We start from the raw sequence: 21207 nt of genomic DNA, 5'->3' as shown, positions 1-21207 counted from the left end.
AACTGTTATTTCGGTTGACCACCCATTTAATAGTTCAAGTTAAGATAGAGCCGCAAAAGGGCATGTCTTAGCGGATATTATTAGAGTATTACTTGATCTTAATTTAAGTTTCCTGGATTAAGTTATCTTGAATCCCATAAGGGCCATACTTGAAGTTAATATTTGTGACACACTAGACATAGGTGCTCACCTTGTAGGGTGGAGAGAGTAAAGGGTCATAAGGTCATATCATAAGTAGATTAGCAACTGGTCATTGCTAATATATTTAAGGGTATGAGAGTTCCAATACGTGACAGCTGAGGATGCAGATTAGTTCTGCCCAGTGCTGCAGCACTTGCCATAGCAACTGGTGTTAACTTAATGAAAACTAGTAAGCCCATAAGGAGAGTTTGATAATTCAACTACCATAGTCTCAATTGAATCTTAGACACATTTAATTTAATTTATTTCATTACGGTATTGTTTTACTTTATTCTCTCACAATTATCAAGTACGATAGAACTCACTTTACGTTTGTTAACTTCGGACTTAAGTTAGTTTGCACTAATTAGAATGCTATAGCATTTCAAGTGACATCAATCCTTGTGGAGACGATCTTGAATATTCATCACTTTATTACTTGTTGTGTATACTTGCACATTGGCATTAGTAGCATTTGATTATAAAATTTACCAACAGTTATCTCTATAAGAACTTTTTGAAATGATATATTTGCATGCTCAAAATGATGTTTTGGGAGTAAGTGTTTGTTTAATTCATATATTTTGAGTTAAGTGTCAATTTATTCTCTAAATTTTTAAAAAAATGCCTTAAAATTACTGTTGTAGTTAAATATGTTACATTCTTGCTTTTAAGTGTTCTTTACTTTTACAATAATACCCTTACAATAATATTCTTGACATTAATTAATTTGTCTATAAAAATTTAATTAGTAAATTGACCAATAACTATTTATTAGAAAATTAACCAATAAATATCAATTTAATTAGTAAATTGACCAATAACTATTTTTTACGTTAATTACAAGGCTAATTTGCTAAATTAACATTTTTTTCTTTTCATTAATATCCTCAAGAAGGAAAAAAAATATTGTTACAGTTGTATTATTTTAAAAGAAAAAGAAAAGTAAGGGTAGGAGTGTAATATATTTAACAGCACTGGTGTTTTGAGACATTTTTCAAAATATAAGAACTAAGCGGACATTTAAATTAAAATATAAAAACTAAATGAATATTGATGCTTTCGAGTAAAGAATAAATTGGCACTCAAAGTACTCTCCTACAGTTGGAAAATTAAAGAAAAATAACTGATCTCATATCTGAAAGGAAGCTAAAACTTGATGATGTGTTTACTTGAGGGTTTAGGGAATGTGAATGAAGGAATGAGAATGAAACTAATGTTTATTTAGTAAAATGTAATTTGGGAATGTAAATAAAATGTGTGGGTCCCACACAATTTGGGAATAAGGAATGAGAATCCCATTCTCATGGGGGGTTGGGAATGGGGATTCCCATTCCTTGAACTGACTTTTATATCTCTTTAATTTTTTTATATTTTTCGAATTACCCTCATTCAAATCACAATTAATTTTATTATTTTAAATGTCATTATTATTATTATTAAATTTTATTAACTTTATTATTTTAGTTGTTATTAATTATTGTTATTATTATTTTTATTAATATTATCATTATTATCAATTATTATTATTATTAGTATTATTATTATTATTATTTTAATTAATATCATCTTTATAATAATATTTATACATGTATCTAGTTAATAAAAATTACATTATTTAATACTATGGGTATTTTGGTGAATTGATTCTTATTCCCATTTATTTTGCTAAGTAAATACATCAATGACATTCCAGCACATTCTCATTCTTATTTATTTTTGCTAAGTAAACATTGAAATCTCATTCTCATTTCAGTTCATTCCCATTCCACCACATTCTCATTCTATGAAGTAAACGCACCATGAGTGGTTCATATATAATGAGTTTTGGGATTTAATTTTAGAGATTACAAGACGACTGCTTTGGGATGGGCTATTGCTAATAGCGAAGGCACAGAGTTAAGCCCATAATTGACTCAACCATTATCAATAAATTAAATTCTCAAAATTATAGTTGTATCATTATTTCCTTTTGTATGTTATGATTCTCTATATAAATGGAGGGTCGGTGCTCATCAATCAATTTATCATCTCTATAATAAACTAAAATTTCATGAAAACTTTTAAATCTTTTGCTAGTTTGATTTCATTGCTTTTGCTAGTTTTCCCATTGCGCTGATAATGGTTGTATCTATCTTTCAGCAGTACGAAAATTCAATTGGCCCCATTTACAAAAATAAATAAAGAAAAGAAGAACTTAAACATACGCTTTTATCCAATAACATTTTACACTGATCACATCCTTCAACTGCATCAACTTATTTACATACCTCTTTGGCTCTTTCACATTACCATGTACAGCGAAAGTAACGACCACACACACAATAACATAGCAAGAGCACTAAGCCGCCGGCCACTTATTTAAATAAAAAACATAATACAAACGCTTATTATCACGACAGACGAGAGTAGACCAGTTGCTTAACATCATTAGGGGCTAATTCTCTCCTTTGATGAAAACATGAGTTTCATTTAAGCATTAGCGCCAACTTTATTATCAGGTTTCAACACGTCTTTATCAAAGGATTTCACCTCGGATGGCTGGTCATTATGACTTGTCAGAATCGTGCTGAAGGAAATTCGGCCTCGAGTTAAAATTCATTTCGGACGGTTGGTCAATATGGCTCTTGGGGAAGTAGTCAAGAATATTCGGCCTCAGGTTAAAATTCTTAGAAAATGGTTTCACCTCAGACGGTTGGTTATTATGGCTGTTGTCGGAATCGTGCTGAAGGTAATTCGGCCTCGAGTTAAAATTCATTTCGGACAGTTGGTCAATATGGCTTTTGGGGAAGTAGCCAAGAATATTCTGCCTCAGGTTAAAATTCTTGGCCAAGGATTCCACCTCGGACGGCCGAACAATATCGGATAAAATTAAAAGATTTGAATTTTGATGAGCATTCTCATCGGTGGTAGAAGCGGCACGATGCACGGTAAGTAGGTCTTGGACTGATTCAGGCATGGGCTGTCCTTTCATGACAATTCTCCAATATTCCTCCAGGTCTTTCCTTGCATCAACTGTGCTGGCAAGCTGAAATACGGAAAGAAAAACAAAGACAGCAATTAGACCAAGCAATTTATTAATGAAAAAACTAATAAAAAGATTAGAAATTGCCAGTTCTAATATTTCTGTAGAAGTTAACTTCTAAATGAATAATAACGTTCAACTTAAAAATCATACCAAGTGAAGCACCGAAAGTGTGCAGAGAACAAAGGGTGGTCTCATTTTGTCAATAAAACCAAGATTCCTCAGAGATAACCTTTGTGAGATATTGAGTTGTATGACAAGGCTTATGTCTGCTACTCTTTTATATACACGAAGATAAAGTGCACTGGATTAACAGTGCAAGTTTATTTATCATGATGCTTGGGTCCTCAAAAATATCAAAATTAAGAAAATTTTTCACAGTAACAATAAAATACAAGTTAATACTATATGGAGTTACAGTAAATTGAAAAATATAATGATAAAAACATGATAATACCATATGGAGTTACAGTCAATTACAAATTATTATGTTTTTTATATTTTATTTTCATTTCCTGAAATATTATGGTATTATTTGTTCGTCGTTTACTATTATGTCTACAAAGAAAATCTAGGTATGAAAAGTCTACAAACAAACTGTAGAAAGATATATATATTTTTTAATTTAAAAAAAGAGTGTGACTGTTTGTCCCTTAAAAAATATTCTGAACATTTAAATTTTAAATTTTTAATCAAATATTGAATTCCTGAAATAGCCACCATTTAATTTATTATAAAGGACAGTTTTGTAAAACCAAACAAATTATATGGCTTTTAACACTGTAAAACCAAACAAATTATATGGCTTTAAACACACATTAAAATTTTATCTATCTACATCTTGATCATTATTTTACACTTGAATTTTATATATCTCCATCTCCATCATTTTTATACTTCAATTCATTAATCGTACAAGCAATAACGCTAAGACTACGTGAGATATACAAATTAACAATTTTTTTTATCTACTGCTCAAGAAGAGCGGGTTTGTTGCCTCACTTTATTTGTAATCTGCTTAAAATCGATTTTAAGAAATCCAGCGGCTTGATCTTTACCTACTAGGATTTTTTATTAATATTATTTTTTAACTTAAGATGTATACTGAATATTCAAAAACAAAAATTCTTAGCAGTCTTTGAATTTTGTTCAACTTTCGTTGATATTTACGGAAACAAAATTTCCAATCTTTTCAGCGTCTGGTTCATGATAATAGATTATTGATGAATTTTTTGTTGAACAAGAAGGTATACCCCCAATTTGATTGTGAATGCCTACCTTGATGGGCGTGGAGAGAGGGTAAAATTGTCCGACTAATGAAAGAGATTTAGGGCTATTTTATCATTTTTCAAAGTGTGTTAGTAAAAATTTATTTTAAAAATTTAACACATGAGTGTTTAAAGTAAAAAACTATCCAGAATATTTTTTAGAGTATAAATAGTCTCACCTTTTAAAAAAAAATATGAATCTAAGAAAATTTTTAACTTTTTTTCATAACTTTATAAATTTTATCTTATTTCAATTTTTAAAAAAGACCTAAAAACAATTTCGCATAAGGCACCAGTACCCCTTGAGCAGCCCCTACTACGGTGCGCTAGTTACAAATTTTTTTGTTAGTCTTATTAATTTTTTTGTCAGATTTACTATAGTAGTATACACTCTAATTTTGATGTATGAATTTATAAATATAACAAAAAATTATTTAAGTACTGTGAAAAATAATGTGACGGGTAACAAAAAATTTTGACCGTTACATGTGACATACAAAGTTTAATTATAAAGTAGATAGTGTTATTTCTCCGTATAAAGTCAAAGAATCAATAACATCGGCACATACGTACCAAGCGTTTTTCCGAAGAATCGATCTAAAATTTTGTATCTCATTAATATGGTAATCAATAGAGTTGTACGTTAATATTGAGGATAATATCCATCTGTTGATAATAATTATTGGGCTAATAATAAATTTGAAGCAACCCTTTAACTTGAGTTAGCTTTTAGGTATGAGTGAACTTATGGATTTTTATATAGTATCGAATTGAGACTCATACATGAAGAGCACGATATTTAACCTAATATTCATTTTTGAGTCGATGTGAAGTAGTATCATAATTTATAACTATTTTTTATTACTACTATCAATTATATTTAATTATGTGTGACACATATTAGACCACGTAAGTGTATTATTAATAGTTGATGATTCAATATTGAAAGATGAATAGCTCATCCCTTGCTTTATCAATCATAATGGTGCCATAGGCTTTGCTCAGATAGTCGTGATTGCGCTCTGCACCTGTATTTATAAGGTTTAAAGTAAAAATAAAGGACAAGAGTTAGTGTTTAACGAATAAACATTTTCATCCTCGTCCAAACCTTTTTTTTTTCCCCTAACAAAAGAATCATTAGAAAAATAATCTTATTAATTAAAGATGTTTGCATTAGTGAAAAAGGAATTATTATCTTTCCTTGCATTTAATTAAATGATATATTTAATATTAGTTAAATTAGAGGATTGACACATCGACGGTAACAGTATTTTAGACATTAACTGAAGTTGATTGTAATAGTGAAAAATGATTGGCTCATCCCTAGTATTAATAATAATAATAGTAGTTGTTGTTGTAATAATAGTAATATCTAACATTAAATTAATTCCCACCCATTTATTTGACTAAAGTCTCCTTACCAACAAGCGTGTATATCAGCTGACATGATGATATTTTAACTTAACCAAGCTCCGTAGTTTAAGGTTTGAGAATTAATGTAGTTGCATTAAATACTTATTGGGACAATTTTGCCACTCTAGTGATTCTATCCGATTCGAATATGAATTAGTCAAAACTCAATATGGTATTTGAGTATCAAATGATTTAATATACCAAAGAAAAAAATCCCCCTTATAATCATTAATAATAATAACTCATCCCTAGATAGTAGATAGTGGGTAAAAACTCTTTTTGAATATAATTTTATATACCAAAGAAAAAAATCCCCATTATAATCATTAATAATAATAACTCCTCCCTAGATAGTGGGTGAAAAAACTCTTTTTGAATATAAACGTTCAACTAATAATAGCGCGGGGATATATTAGGCAATATAATATTTTCAAGGATCCGTGGAACCGGAGGAAGATCAATGCCGGTGACTTTCTTTCCGGTCATACTTTGGAGCCCATGCAATTATAAAACGAAATGTATATTTATGGGTAAATTTTAGATTAATTTTTTTGAATTGACTACATTTAAATTGGCTCTTTTATTTTTAAAAATTTCAATTTTTTTTAATTTTTATTCAAAAGATAAAGAAAAAATAAAGGTAGATTAATGAATTATTTTTTTGTCTTAATAAAAATAAGTGTAAATTAAGATTTTTAAAAATAAGAAATTATTTAATGATAGACAATTCACATGAGAAGAGAATTCAAATTTAACCCTATATTTATTCATAATGATTAAGAGTAATACAAATAATCATAAAATTATATAATATTAATATTTTTTCGATTAATTATAATATTATATAGTGTTTACATATTCTTTTTCTATTTTTTCAATTAATTGTAATATTATATGATGTTAACGTGCATTGTTATCAATTATGAAGGGAAAAGAAAGAGCCTTCCCCGTTAACGAAGGGATAAGGCAAAAGTCTATGTCATTGTAGACATTGCAGTTTAAAACCATCTGCAAAGACTCAGATGGTGTTGAAAAAGAAAAAAACAGAAAAACATAATTTTTTACCGTGCGGTCGCATGCAATAAAATATTTTAAAAAAAAATATACCGCTGGATCTGATGCCTAATACAATCAGCAGTTGAAGTTGTCTTGAAATATAATTGAGAGTTTGCGGGAAACCGGCCGCAACATCATACCGAAGAAATAAGAAATTGGTTACTGTTGTTTCTCTTTCTTTTTCATAGATGAAAAATGGCGCGGACACCTTTTTCGAGCAATTGTTTGTTGAACAATTCTAATTATGTTTAGAGTTTATAATTTGAGTTACAATATAAATTTCAATTGCAGCTGCAATTAAAATTATAATTGCAATTACAATTATGTATCCTACAATAATAATTTCAATATCAATTTTTTATATTAATTCCAAATTCAATTAGAACAACGATTACAACTTTTATTTCAATTGTAATTCCAATTACAATATGATTATAGCTACAATTACAATTTTAATTACAACTATAATCGTAATTACGGTAAGAATTATAGTAATAACAATTTTAATCTTAATTCCATCAACAGTTACAATTGTTATAATAGTAATATTTAATTACGATTACGGTAACAATAGCAATAGTAAAATTGTAATTGTAACAATCATTAGAATAGCAATTATAATTACAATTTGTGTAAGTTGTGACTTGATAAATATTACTTGGAAAATAGAGGAGGAATTAGGATTATTAGTGTAAGTTGTGACTTGATAAATATTACTTGGAAAATAGAGGAACAGACTTTCAGAAGTAGTTGTTAAATAATTTAGTCGTTAAATAGTTAATTTTAATCCCTAATTGACTGTCCAATATAAACATCATTGTTTCTAATTAACAATATATTTCATACACTGATCACGATTTGATGTTATAATAACCTTGAGTTATTGTAAATAAAAAAAAAAAATCTTCTGCAAATATTGGGTGGGTTCCTTAATAAAATTGTCAAATTGTGACTTTTTGTTCATTTGTTAGTTTATTTAAACTTGTGACATAGAATGAATTGCTTCTGTACTAACGAAAAAGCTTAACTCATAATAAACTTGTTACCTTACCTTTGTTACTTGAAACAATAACAAACATACTTTCAAAAAAATAGTATTTTTTTTTATAGCTGGTGATCTAAAACTAATAACTTGAAAAAAAAAAGACACATAAAGAAAGTTGTGATTCTAACAAAAGTTAAGTCACTTGGCTTTTGACCAAATGGTTAGAGCTGCTTTTGAATTTTTGTGGGGGCAATTCCTTCCTCAATTATCTTGTATGATTAAATATAAATAATTTTTTCTTTTATGAAATATGAGTGAAGCAGATAAATCTCAAATGTTAGTGAAGGTGCTTACATAACGTACCGGAAGAGTTGAGACTTAACCGAATAATTGTTTAGTTATCAAAAAGTAATGACCACGTATCAATTGATTTATAGCTGCATGTCAAATCTGTTGGGTCCATCTCATTTGGGGCTCAAAAGCCTAAAGTTCAAAAAGGCTAACTTGAATGCGATTAATATTAAACTTTGGATTTGAATTTATTTAGTTTTAAAAGCAAGCCGCAGCCTAGTTTCAAGATCGCAAAAATACAAGTGGGAAAAGAAAGAAGAAGACAATAAGAAGACAATAGCTGATTATTACAATTTGGGGGTAAGATTTTCAATCTTTGATTGGACAATTAGAAAATAAAATTAAATCCGTTTTTTTCTTAAATTTTGAAGGTAAGTTTCTGGCATCGCCCTCTACAATCCTACTGCTCTTGATTTTTATTTTATCCTCTTGTTAGATATATGTTATTTGAGATACTCACTTGTTAGAAAGACAACTATTAAACTATTACTGTAAGCCAATAATATTGAGATTCTTGATGTTGCTAGCCTCTAGTGTCATCTAGAGAAGAATTTGTACTGTAATCCTATTAAAATAGTGGAAGATTTTATCATATTATGGTCCTGTGATTTTTTTCGTTTGGGTTTTTCACGTAAAAAAATCTGTACTTATTGTAAGATTGAAGTAAACGGCTCTGCCTTCGATGGAACCAGCGCATATATGCTTTACTTAGATTTGCCATGCAGTCATAAGTCAATTGATAGGTGGTCACCAATTTTTGATAACTAAATGATTACTCGGTTGAAGTCTCAACTCTTCTACTACCCTATGTTCCTAGTTGATGATTTTAAGTCACAAGTTTGTACAAAATTCGAATTTTGTTTTTCATGTACGTTAGCTTTTGTTGGAATCACAACTTTCGTAGTACGCATGCCTTTTTTTTCTAGTTATTAGTTTTTTGGGTCACAAGTTATAAAAAAATACTATTTTTTTCAAGATTATTTGCTACTGTTTCAAATAATAAAGGTAATGTCACAAGTTTTTCAAGTAATAAAGATAATGTCACAAGTTTACTATGAACTAAACTTTTTCATTAGTACACAAGCAATTCATTATGTGTCACAAGTTCAAGGAACCAACTAATAAGCAACGAGTCACAAGTTTATTAAAGATCCCAAAATTTTTTATGAGCCACAAGGACAGTAATTATTCTAGAATAATGCAAAGTTGCACATGAAATGAGAATGTCCAAGCAACCTATTAACATCTCTTGAAATAATTCCACCCACTTAGTAAGTCCTCAAAGTCATAAAGATGAACAAAAACATCACAACTTATAACCCACCGTGTAATTAATTGTAAACTGGGTGGAATTATTTTAAGAGATGTGGAGAGTTGTTTGGTTGCTTATAAAAGTATAGAGAATAATAATTGTCTCCACTTACAAATTAATTATATTTAGATTATGTTTTTTTATCTTAATCTTAAATTATTATTATTTTTTCAAAAATAAGAAAAAATAGAGGTCAGTTGATGACTTATTTTTTTTATCTTCTCAATAAAAATAAGAGTAAATTAAGATTTTTAAGAATAAGAAATTATTTAATGATAATTAATTTACTAGAAAGGATCCAAAATTAACCCTATTTTTATAGAAATAGTTTAACATATTTTTCAATTAATTATAATATTACACAGTGTTAACATATTCTTTTTACTATTTTTCAATCAATTGTATTGTTGTATGACGTTAACGTGCATTATTATCAATTATGAAAGAAAACGAAAGAACTTTTCCGTTTCCCAAAAAAACGAAGGGTAGGGCAAAAGTCCGGGTCATTGTAGACTTTATAGTCTAAAATCGTCACGTTATTGGCTTACAGCGAAGACCCGTGTTTTTTTTTTTTGAAGAGAAAGTAAACCTTTCATTACTGATTAAACAACACAGTCAAATACATTCTGCACTTCTACTGGTAATATATCTAACCAGACAGCAGTTGTATCTTTCCTTAGAGCATGTTTAGCTAAGAAATGGGCATGAGCATTACAAAACCTTGGTACAAAATTAAAATGGATCCTTTGGAACTCTCGTTTCTGGGTTTGGATTTCTGAAATTATCCAAAAAATCTCAGACCTACTGCCCTTTGTGTTGTTGAGTAGCTCAGCCATATCTTTGCAATCAGTCTCTACAATCAAGCTTGCTGCAGCTGCTTCTTTTGCAATCTGGAGACCCCATTGGATAGCTTCAGCTTCTGCAAAACTGACATCCTTCCTGAAAGAGGCTTGTTTGATGCCTGCTGCTACTACTCTGCCATTCGAGTCACGCAAGACTGCTCCCAAGCCAACCTTCTGATCCTTGCTGTTTGTTGCTGCATCTACATTAAGCTTGAGCACATTTGTTGGGGGTGGAGACCATCTTTGCTGGCTTTCCTCTCTAGTATTGCGAATATGGAGTGTTCCTGTTTTTCTCACTCTTTGGTAAGCTTCTAACACTGATTCTGCCTTTGCTGCTGAAACCATTGGCTCTATCTTCTTCCTTTCAAAGATCAACTTATTCCTAGCAAACCAGATAGCCCAGCAATACATAATCATAAGCTCAGCTTTATTTCTCCTGGAGTTGCTGCAAAGATTCTGGGCATAGCTGAAAATGTCTTGACCTGGAACATTTTGAAGCTCGAAAGTGGATGGAGCTAAGTTCCAGGTCTTCCTTGCTGCTTTACATTCAAATAGGGCATGACTTATAGTTTCCACACTCTTATGGCATCTTGGACAGGTAGGCTCTGGCAAACATTTCCTTTTCCAAAGGTTTTCAGTCGTTGGTAAAATGTTTTTTATTGCCCTCCACATGAAAATCTTAATCTTCTCAGGCAGCTCCAAAGACCACAAAACATTCCATTGCCTGGAGCAGCTTCCTGAACTACTTGTCATATCTTGAAACTTGAGCCTGAAAGCTATCTGATATCCACTCTTTACTGAATACTCTCCTCTTTTGTCATAATGCCACAACACTTCATCTTCTTTTTTGGTTCTAGGGAGTGGAATCTGTAGGATTGCTTCGATATCTTGGGGTAGAAAGTTTTGCTCCAGCTTGCTTACGATCCATTGATTTTCTTCATCAATCAGTTCAGCCACCATAGTTTTAGCTGGCAATTTTTGTGGTGATATTGGTTTGAAAGTGTCTGGCCTAGGTAACCAATTATCTTTGTAAGTTCTGATTTTCCTTCCATTTCCTACCCTCCATCTTGCACCTTTGTCAATCACTTGCCTTCCCCATAGAATGCTTTTCCAAATAAAGGATGGATTGGATCCCGCTGTGGCATTCAATAATGAAGAATACTTATAGTATTTTGCTTGCAGTACTCTGGCCAACAACGAATTGGGAAGCTGAAGCAATCTCCATGCCTGCTTAGCCACCAAAGCTTGATTGAAGCTAGTGAGATCTCTGAATCCCAGTCCTCCTCTACTTTTTGCTTGGCTCATTTTGTCCCATCTTGACCAGTGGATTCCGTATCTATCTTCCCTTGATCCCCACCAAAACTTCGCAATAGATTTTTGAATATCATCACATAGTCCCTTAGGAAGTCTGAAAACACTCATAGCATACGCCGGTACTGCCTATGCTACTGCTTTGATGAGTATTTATTTCCCTCCGCTGGAGAACATCTTATGACGCCAGCTTGAAATCTTGCTTATCACCTTCAGCTTCACCTCATTAAAGAACCCCGATTTCCGTCTGCCTATCATAGATGGAAGGCCTAGATATTTTTCATATTTCGACACCACTTTGAGCTGGAAAATGTTTTTAATTGCTGCAGTCTGACCACTTGTAATCTTGCCACTGAGAAACATTGAAGACTTTTCATAATTAAAAATCTGCCCTGATGCCTTCGCATAGCAATCGAAAATCCCCTTTAAGTTCTTACATTCTGCTTCTGAGGCTCTGGTAAAGACTAAGCTGTCATCAGCGAAAAGGAGGTGAGATATCGTAACGTCCTTTGCAAATCTCAGCCCTCTAATCTGCTGCTTCCTTTGAGCCTAGATCAGTAAGTTCGAAAAGGCCTCTGCACACATGATGAAAAGATACGGAGAGAGGGGGCAACCTTGCCTTAGCCCCCTTTCCGGAAGAATTAAGCCTTTGGGGGTCCCGTTAATAATGACTGAAAATTGAGCAGTGGTTATGCACCTCATAATAAGACTCCTCCATTTATTCGAGAAACCAATTTTTTCCATGATTTGATCTAGGAAGCTCCACTCGACTCTGTCATACGCCTTACTAATATCCAATTTTAGAGCCACTAACCCGTTTCTTCTCCCTTTGCTATGTCTAATCTTGTGAAGGCATTCATAACCAATAATCACATTATCTGTAATGAGTCTATTGGGAATGAATGCGCTCTGAGTTGGGGATATGATTTGGGGAAGAATTAGTTTCAGCCTGTTCGCTATTGCCTTAACTATGATTCTATACACCACATTGCATAGACTAATAGGCCTAAAATCAATAACTTTCTTTGGTAGCGAAGACCCGTGTTAAAACATGGAAAAAAAAGAAAAAAAAAACAGAAAAACAGAAATTTTTATCCATCACAGTTAACTTACAACCACTAAGTTGTAATTAATGAACCAAAAATAGAGACAATTGTATAGTACAATATCCATTCCACGTCAGACATCAAATGGTCAAACTCTTATATGCTCTAGAATATTATAATTAATTATTATGGCTAAGACTACCGTGAATTAAATCTGTTGATAGGTCGTATGTAATAAAATATTTTTAAAAAAAGATAGGCCACTGGGTTTGATGCCTTATACGATCAGCGGCTCAATTTTTGTGTTTTGGTCTTGTGGTACACGGTTTCTCGAAAATTTGCTTAGATTTTTTTTCTTTAATCTTTTATCTTATGTCCAAAATACGCATGACTAACAAGGCTACAAGCTCCGCCGTACCAAATTACAATGGTTACGTGGGAAATCATACCGCTCTTAAAATATAGTCTTAAAATAATGGTCCATGAGAAATATAATCTATCGATATTTATAATAAACAATTTACTGTAAAGTCTAAATCTCTACTTTTACCCTTACTTAATATTACAGGAATAAGAATATTCTATTGGGACTCAAACTTATACCCTCAACGAATTTTTATTTTTATTAATGTTTTCTTTTGCTCTATGATTGTCAACCTTTATATCTGAGCCAATACGTTAATGAGGGTATATTATTGAGAAAAAAATAAAAAAATCTTCAATTAAATAACTCTCTGCATTTACATGGAATAAGCTGAAAAAAGAATACGAATTCATTCATGTAAATATGTTTAGCTATTTTCTAAAAAGAAAAAATCTGCGTTTATTCTTATAACAACAAGCTTAGCAATCACTTGAACTAATTTTATTTTTATGAATGTAGAATGAAAAAAAGAAATGTATACTGGCAGGGATTTAATTTGAGGATAATTTTTGTATGCTCACTCAAAGTGAGTCGAGTAAAAAAGTCAAAATTTTAAAATTTATGAAATTGGTGCCTTAAATAAATGGGTGTTTAATAGAAAATTTATCCCAAGTGTAAATAACCCCACCCTCTATAAAACCTTTTACACCACAACCACCATGCTTATGAGTTCTGGGACATTAATAGATATTGGCCTGAATAAAACTTCAAAAAATTCATTACGGTATAAGAAAAGTTAATTGAACACGCGGCTGTAGCATATTTACTAGCATTAACGGGTACATATTCGACTAAATTAAAGAAAATGGCTTACGGTAAAGAAAGTAAATTCAATTCAATTAATTGAATAACATGGCAGTTATAAGTACATATCTGCACTCGGAGAAGGTCTTTGGTGCATTTGAAATATCATTCTTTAACTATTCAGTGCTTATCACATATGTATATAAATGTTTATGATTAGTTAAAGAATACACATGGTAAGCATGAATCATTAAGAAGCAGGCTCTAGGAACACCCAAGATCTTTTTCTATACTCTTTTATGATTTGTTGAGCTTTGAAAAGAAAAAAGATAGTGTTATTTGTACTCTAAACATTAAACTCACAGGTGAAAATTAAAATTTAAACTTTTACTATGTACACCTTTTTAAATCGAAAAAATAAGCTTTGATTATTTGTTTGAATTCCCACAACATTCTTCTTCTTCTTCCTTTTCTTTGTTTTTATTCTTTCAAAAATCTCAAATTACTTTTATTTTGATTAAAAGAAAATCTTAAGTTATTTCTATTTTTGTTAAACAGATAAGGAAGAAATAGAGATAGGTTGATAATTTATTTTTTTTTGGGTCTTAACAAAAATATGGGTAAACAATAGTTTTTGAAAGTATCAGAGCTATTTGAAGATAGTAAATTCACGAGAGGATAATCTAAAATTAACCCTATATTTATTTATTATGATTAATGGCAACAGAAATAATTATAGTTAAAATCTCAATAATAACCTTGATTATTTGTGCGAATCCCCACAACATTAACTCTTCTTGTTCTTGCTTTTCTTTGTTAAGAATCTCTTGTTTTTGTTTTCGGAAATTAAACCAAACCTACAAGATATATAAGATTCGAAGAAAAATAACGTTTTGGACTTAACCGGCTTACAACCTTCAAAACATTCAAATATTTCAATGATAAAATTTTTGGCTTATAAGTGTATTGTTTATGGATGTATCATGCTTAAATATAACTGGAGTTTGTGGTGGTGGAGGAACTGACTCAGAAAAAAAGGGGATTCTAGATGTAAGATATCTAATGAAACTGTCACTGAAATTGAGATCTTATTCAAAGAAAAAACTTAAATATCTGGAGTTTCTTTTTGTATATTATATGGATGATCTGATCCGAAAGAACTATTGTTCTTATTGTACTTTCACAGAAGTTCAAGAGTATGTTTAATCCTTTACGGAATGTTTTTTCTTTTTTAATCTATTCATTGCTAAATCATCCTTCTTGCTACTTGAATTTTCACTATTGCCTACAGCTTTGACCCATAAGTTACAAAATCTATTGTTATTTTTTTCAATTAATGTGATTTGTGAGCCATAATATTAAAACCGATTTACTGAAAACATTGGAGTGTTTTTCGGTTTTTTTTGGGTATAAATGCAAAAGCTTTATTATTAAAATCGAAAAAAATGTAATTTACAAAAGAGAATACTTACAACGATGAACTAGATGTCACTGGCTGAACCAATAAGAAGGCTGCCAAAGTAATCCCAAATCGCATAGACTTAACAATATCACTAAGTGGAGAATCCAACCAGGTAAATGAAGAACAATCAAGCCTCGAATTGCGCGAGTGTCTGTAATTCAATCTCCTTATTGAAAGATATGGGTACAATGAGAGTTCACTGCAGTCCTATTCGGGACAAACAATTCAACCACCATGTAGGAAGCCGCCACAAAGGCTGAAAAGAAGAACGACGCACAAAGAAATTATTGATATTGAATCACTTTTCACTCATAACCAAAGCCACCCATTTCGAAAAGCAATCTCTACTGATTGTATGATATATAATTGAAATTTCAGCAAAAAAAGAGGTATGGGAACTCAGCTGTACTGCAGAACTGTTGAAAATGCCATTCTCACATCGAAATATTGCGCCACAAGAAGATAAACCTGGATTGCCTTTCGAAAGTTTATTCGATTTTTGCTTCACAATTCACATCACGGTGTGCGCAATGAAAGCGTTGGAGTGTTGATCCGTGCCATTTAAGAATTTACAATGCCGTTTTTCAATCTTTCATAATCCTCTTGTGATGAATTGATGAATAAAACAAAGATTTAGGATTTAATAAAATAAACGGGTGTGTATAGTGTTTTTGTTTCTAAGTTCAGGATTTTGTCCTTTTTAGTGATTTCATGAAATAGTATTTTTGTAATAAAAATATTTTCTAATAGTGTGATTAATTCAACCTACTAAATAGTATTCTTTATTCTCATTTATTAAATATACTCATTAATAAATTTTGGAAATTAAAATTTTACTCCTCATACTCACTCAAATGCTAAAAGTACCCTTAAAAAGAAATTTCTCTCGCTAACCCACTGTCGATCAAAGATTTCGTTCCCATTTTTCTCTTTCTTTACCTCAACCTGGCCGTTGGAACCATTTATTTGCAAAAACAATAATTTTGACAATATTCTTTTCCACTGCTAGTGCAAGGATCAGTAACAAATTTCCATTTATTTTTTAATCTACAAAAGTCGAACTGTAATAGTTATAAAAGAGCTTTTTTTTTTTTTTGGTTGGGGTTGGGGGTGTGTTGGGGGGACTGTATAAAAGAAATTGAAACTCTAAACATAATGGATAAATAGATGGGAGTAAGTAGAACAATGGGATACTGAAATATTTTTCTTCAAAATTTTTCATTTTTTGTTTTTATTTTCTCTTTTCTGAATTATGTTTCCAGAATAGGTTTCATGCATAAAACTTGATCTTGATCTTCGACTTGACATCATAAAGAAATAGATCGAAGTAATTTTTTTTTGAAATTTATTTAATCATTTCTTAAGAGAGAAATTGTTGAATGTTAGTGATGTAAATCTATTATAGGGTGAACGGTGATAATTGTTTAAAATTAACGGTGATAATTGTTTAAAATTATTTCTATATAGTTATTGTTATCGTATTTATTAGTAAATTACTAGAAGGATATTTTAGAAATTAAAATTATTATTAAAAAACGGGTTGTAGAGTAGTTTGGTGGGTCCCGTCCATTTAAAAAAAAGTGTTCAAGTATTTTTTAAATTGTAAAATAACCCCACTAAAAAAGAAACAATTACTTTCATAGTCACAATTTCGAATTTTAATCTACTTCACCTGAGGACTGAGGCGGCCTCTGTAAAATTTTTCTTTTACAAATTGTCGACACTGTATGGAGTTTTTAAAGGATCGGCCATTGTGAAAGATAAAGAATTGAACTTGTGAAAGTTCTATAGAGGCTCTGATACCATGAAAGGTTTTAGAGAATAATATAGATTTGGGAAAAATGGCTTGACCAAAATTCATTGAACAATATAATTACAATTTATACCGTTTACATGTTTGTATAGAAAAGGAAATAAATAATAGAAAGGGAAATAAATAATTCACCTATTGCTACCTTTCTAGAATATTGTAACTATCCAAGAATAAAATATTTACAACCAAAAATAGATGATATACAATCAAGCAAAGGTTGACTATAATGATTCCTTAATACTTGGAACATCATTCTACAACTCCTTTGCCTCGTAATCTGCAACTGTAATTAATCTTTCTTTTTGCAAAATAAGTTTTTCATTTTAATTTTTTCATTAATTCTTGAGTTGATACGATCCTTCAAAGTTCATGCTGTTGATTTACTGTTGAACTTTTTTCAGTGCGCATACAGAAGCGGTGCCAGAGAATTGAGAGAAGAGTCCCTGCCTGAAATGGATGTTCAACTTCATCATATGCATATAGCTCATCATTCATCCCATGCGGACGTAAACTCAAGCGAGGTCAAGATATTCTTCACCTTGAGTGATCTAAAGGTAGAGAATAAAATGGCCCTCTATCTTCCAATTGAAGATCATTCAAATTATGCTCACTTTTTGCCTAGAGAAGAAGCTGATTCCTTCCCATTTTCATTTAAACAACTTCCTTATATTCTTGAATTAACCTTCATCCTACGCGACTCACCGCAAGCCAAAGCCATGGAAGACACTCTCAGGATGTGTAAAACCGATCCCATCAAAGATGAAATCAAAACTTGTGCTACCTCTTTAGAATCCATGCTTGATTTTGCTGGCAGCATCTTGGGCTCGGAGACAAGTTTTAAAACTGTGACCACAAAGTCTACCAGTAATACTTTCCAAAATTTTACAATCCTAGAGGTGCAAGAGATCTCTGCTCCTAAGATGGTAGCATGTCATTACATGTCCCATACTCAGTGGATGCTATTTCAGCTTGTCATCTGGATACCTCTCAGTGGAATCCTTGGAGAAAAATCAGTTTTTTAATTTTTTTTTATAAAACCTTTTAGGATCGCTCTCATACAATATATAAAAATTTGTAATCTAAAAATCGTACCTTAAAAATTTGATTTAGCTTTTTCCGCTGAAGTGATTTAGTCTCCCATATCACGATCCGTCACCACCACTCCTGTTAGATCACGATCCGCCACCAAATAATTTTCCAAGCGATGACTCAAGTTTGATCTGCACTTGACGTGTGGGCGCCTTTATCACTACTAAAGCAACTAGCACGAGAAAATTTTTCTCTCAACAATAGAGATAAAAATCTTTTTCTCTGATATGTATAAAGTGGCTGCTCTCTCTCTTTTGGGAGAAAATAAGCCCTTTTATATTTCTATCTAGTGGAAACCCCAGGCTCCATTTTTTAATATTATTTAATTCTATTAAATCAAGTTTGATTTAAATTTAAAATAATAAACCAAAAGTAACGTTACTTCTTTCTTGTCATAGGAGCCCACCTTGTAAAATAACATAAGGCCCCTTAGACACAAGTACATTACATGGAGCCTCCCACTAAATAATATATTTAGGCTTTTAACCCAAATAGCTAGTTATCTTGCTTATTAATCCAGTAGTGGCGCAGTCAATTAAATGAGCTAACCCGGGGATCATTTGGGAACATACAATAGTGGCTACAATAATTAGGCATGTAATTAAACTAGCCCAATTATTTAATTCTAAATCTACTCCACTAAAAGATTGGAAATGACCTCCATAATTGTATGCTCGAATAATAATTCGTCCCAAGCCACATTGATTTTTTTATTGCACAATCTTTGGTACCACATCATTAATTAAATCGATATCTCAACTGTCCAATCAATTTAATTACATCTTGTTCCTTAATCCTTACTGGTTTTCTCTAATGATCATTTTCAACATACTAAATATGTAGACACACTCTGGCCAGAGAATTCTATGATCAAGTGCCAAAAACCCATAAAAAGATGTGTTGTACAAATTCTATATTGTCAATCTATAACTCCAATACTCATAATTGCTCCCACCAAGATACTGGGTATCTCCAATATTTTATTAATCAGAAAATAAATTAATATGCTTTAAAAGAGCATATAATCCCAACAATCCTGACCATCTATCATTTCAGATACTTGGTCTTAAGCCGGGAACTATCCCCGTCTGCCATTACTTCCCAACAGATCATCTTGTCTTCGTTCCAGCAGCTAAAGATGAGTTTATGTAATGTCTGATTGTATTCAGCCTCGTAATGTTTGGTGTCAATAATGTTTAATAGGCTTTGTTTGTGTATTGTATACAGCCTAACTTGAAATAATAATGTGGTTGTTTTATTAAAATATGTACAGAGTTTTCATCCTCATGAATAAGTTTGATGTTTGTAAATTAACTGTGATTTTCATTGAAATCGTCACTTCTTGCATTTTATTAATTAAGGGGAAAAAAGTATATCCATGCTTTTTTGCTTTCATTTCTTGATCTCACAATTGTTTCTTTTAGCATACATAAATACCTTTTTATTTATTAATAATATTCCATAGCTCAGTTGAGAATAATTCATGGACAAGAATAGAAAATTAAGAATTCTCAATTAAATCTTGAGTTAGTTCTATATGATATTAGCCGAAGTACTAGTGGACTTCCACTATCTTATCTTATGAACTACTGAACTAGAGGAAAAACAAATCTCACACACGATTCTCCATTTATCTTAATGAGGAAAAAGAAAAGGAAATGGATATGGCTTGTGGAGTAATGGACTATGACTGCTATGTGATGTCATTATGAACGATCTAAGAAACTTTTGATTAAACATTTGATTCATTAAGAATCAATAATTATTCACCTAAGCCAATTGACCAAATAGTGGTTTGAGGATTAATGGAATATGATTACTGTATCGTTACTTGATAAGTCATGACCAAAATGTTGTTATTAATCTTATAAAAATCGTAAGAACTGATCAAGGGTGAGGATTAACTCGCCCGTGATCCAAGGGTCATTGCAGCATCATGGGACTTTCCAAACACATTCAATTGAAGGGAATGAACCATTCTTTAAATGCAACGCACATCCGCACAAAAATTACATAAAATTGCAACTAGAGCCAGAAATGAATGTAAACTTTCCGTCACCGTACGATGGGATAGTGCGGCTAATGTTGGCATCACTTGAACCGAATTTGTTACCAGACTAATGGAGCGAGCGTAGTAGAAGCGAAATTGTTAGGGTAGGAAACGTTAATATCACTCTACTATTGAACCAAGCCAATGCGATTAGCTTACACTCTAATCGAATTGGATCTTGTTCTAATCCAAATGACTCAATGAGATTTTTAATAACGCATGAAGTGAGATTAGATGATGTTGTAATCCAAACAACTCTACAAGAGAGATTTGTTAAGCAAGTTGACCAATATTACCCAAAGGAAAGTCATCAACGGTCAAGTCAACCATGGGTTTATCACTCCACACTACTTGCTTAGTCAAAGCTATTTGTCAAGGAATATCTCTAGCACAATGTTGCACTTGAATGCCATTATCACGTAAGAATATTTCATTCCTATTTTATAAAGATATTGTGCAATAGTTTAGGAAGTATTCACTTATTCTCTTTTAATATTTTTAAGCCTTTCAACAACTACTTTGTCTTTATTTTATATAAATAACCCTGTAGATTTCATTAGAAAAATATAACAAGAATTATATTCTTCATAAATTTTTTTTTTCATGGTATCAAAGCCAGCCATGAGTACTAGCAATAAAACCTCTTCATCCTTTATCAAAGAGCCAAGTCTAAATATTCAGTCTTTTCATCAATGCTCAAGTCTTGTGTCAATTAAACTAGACAACATGAACTTCTTATTATGGCGCTCACAAGTTCTCCTTTCGGTCAGAAGCCTTGGCATTCTGCACCATATTACAGATGCTGAGAGACCTCGCAAAAGAAATATTGTTGTCTG

General features: G+C 31.5%; 2 protein-coding genes across 2 annotated transcripts; one reads left to right on the top strand and one right to left on the bottom strand.

Annotated features, from left to right (window-relative positions):
- Positions 1-2728: 2728 nt before the first annotated feature.
- Positions 2729-3403, bottom strand: LOC112096273 (organ-specific protein S2-like). The gene is made up of 2 exons (XM_024179694.1): positions 3359-3403; positions 2729-3208 (listed from the first exon to the last, which is right to left on the bottom strand). The coding sequence occupies exons 1-2, from the start codon at positions 3401-3403 to the stop codon at positions 2729-2731; spliced, it is 525 nt and encodes a 174-aa protein (XP_024035462.1).
- A 13183-nt stretch (positions 3404-16586) lies between these two features.
- Positions 16587-18254, top strand: LOC18035348 (BURP domain-containing protein BNM2A). Its single transcript, XM_024179693.1, has 2 exons — positions 16587-16592; positions 17634-18254. The coding sequence occupies exons 1-2, from the start codon at positions 16587-16589 to the stop codon at positions 18252-18254; spliced, it is 627 nt and encodes a 208-aa protein (XP_024035461.1).
- The last annotated feature ends 2953 nt before the right edge of the window (positions 18255-21207 follow it).

Source organism: Citrus clementina, unplaced genomic scaffold, assembly GCF_000493195.1.
Source record: "Citrus clementina cultivar Clemenules unplaced genomic scaffold, Citrus_clementina_v1.0 scaffold_8, whole genome shotgun sequence".
In the NCBI taxonomy this organism is placed as follows: Eukaryota; Viridiplantae; Streptophyta; class Magnoliopsida; order Sapindales; family Rutaceae; genus Citrus; species Citrus x clementina.
Note: the sequence above shows the minus strand (reverse complement) of the source record. Positions and strands in the feature narration are given on the sequence as shown.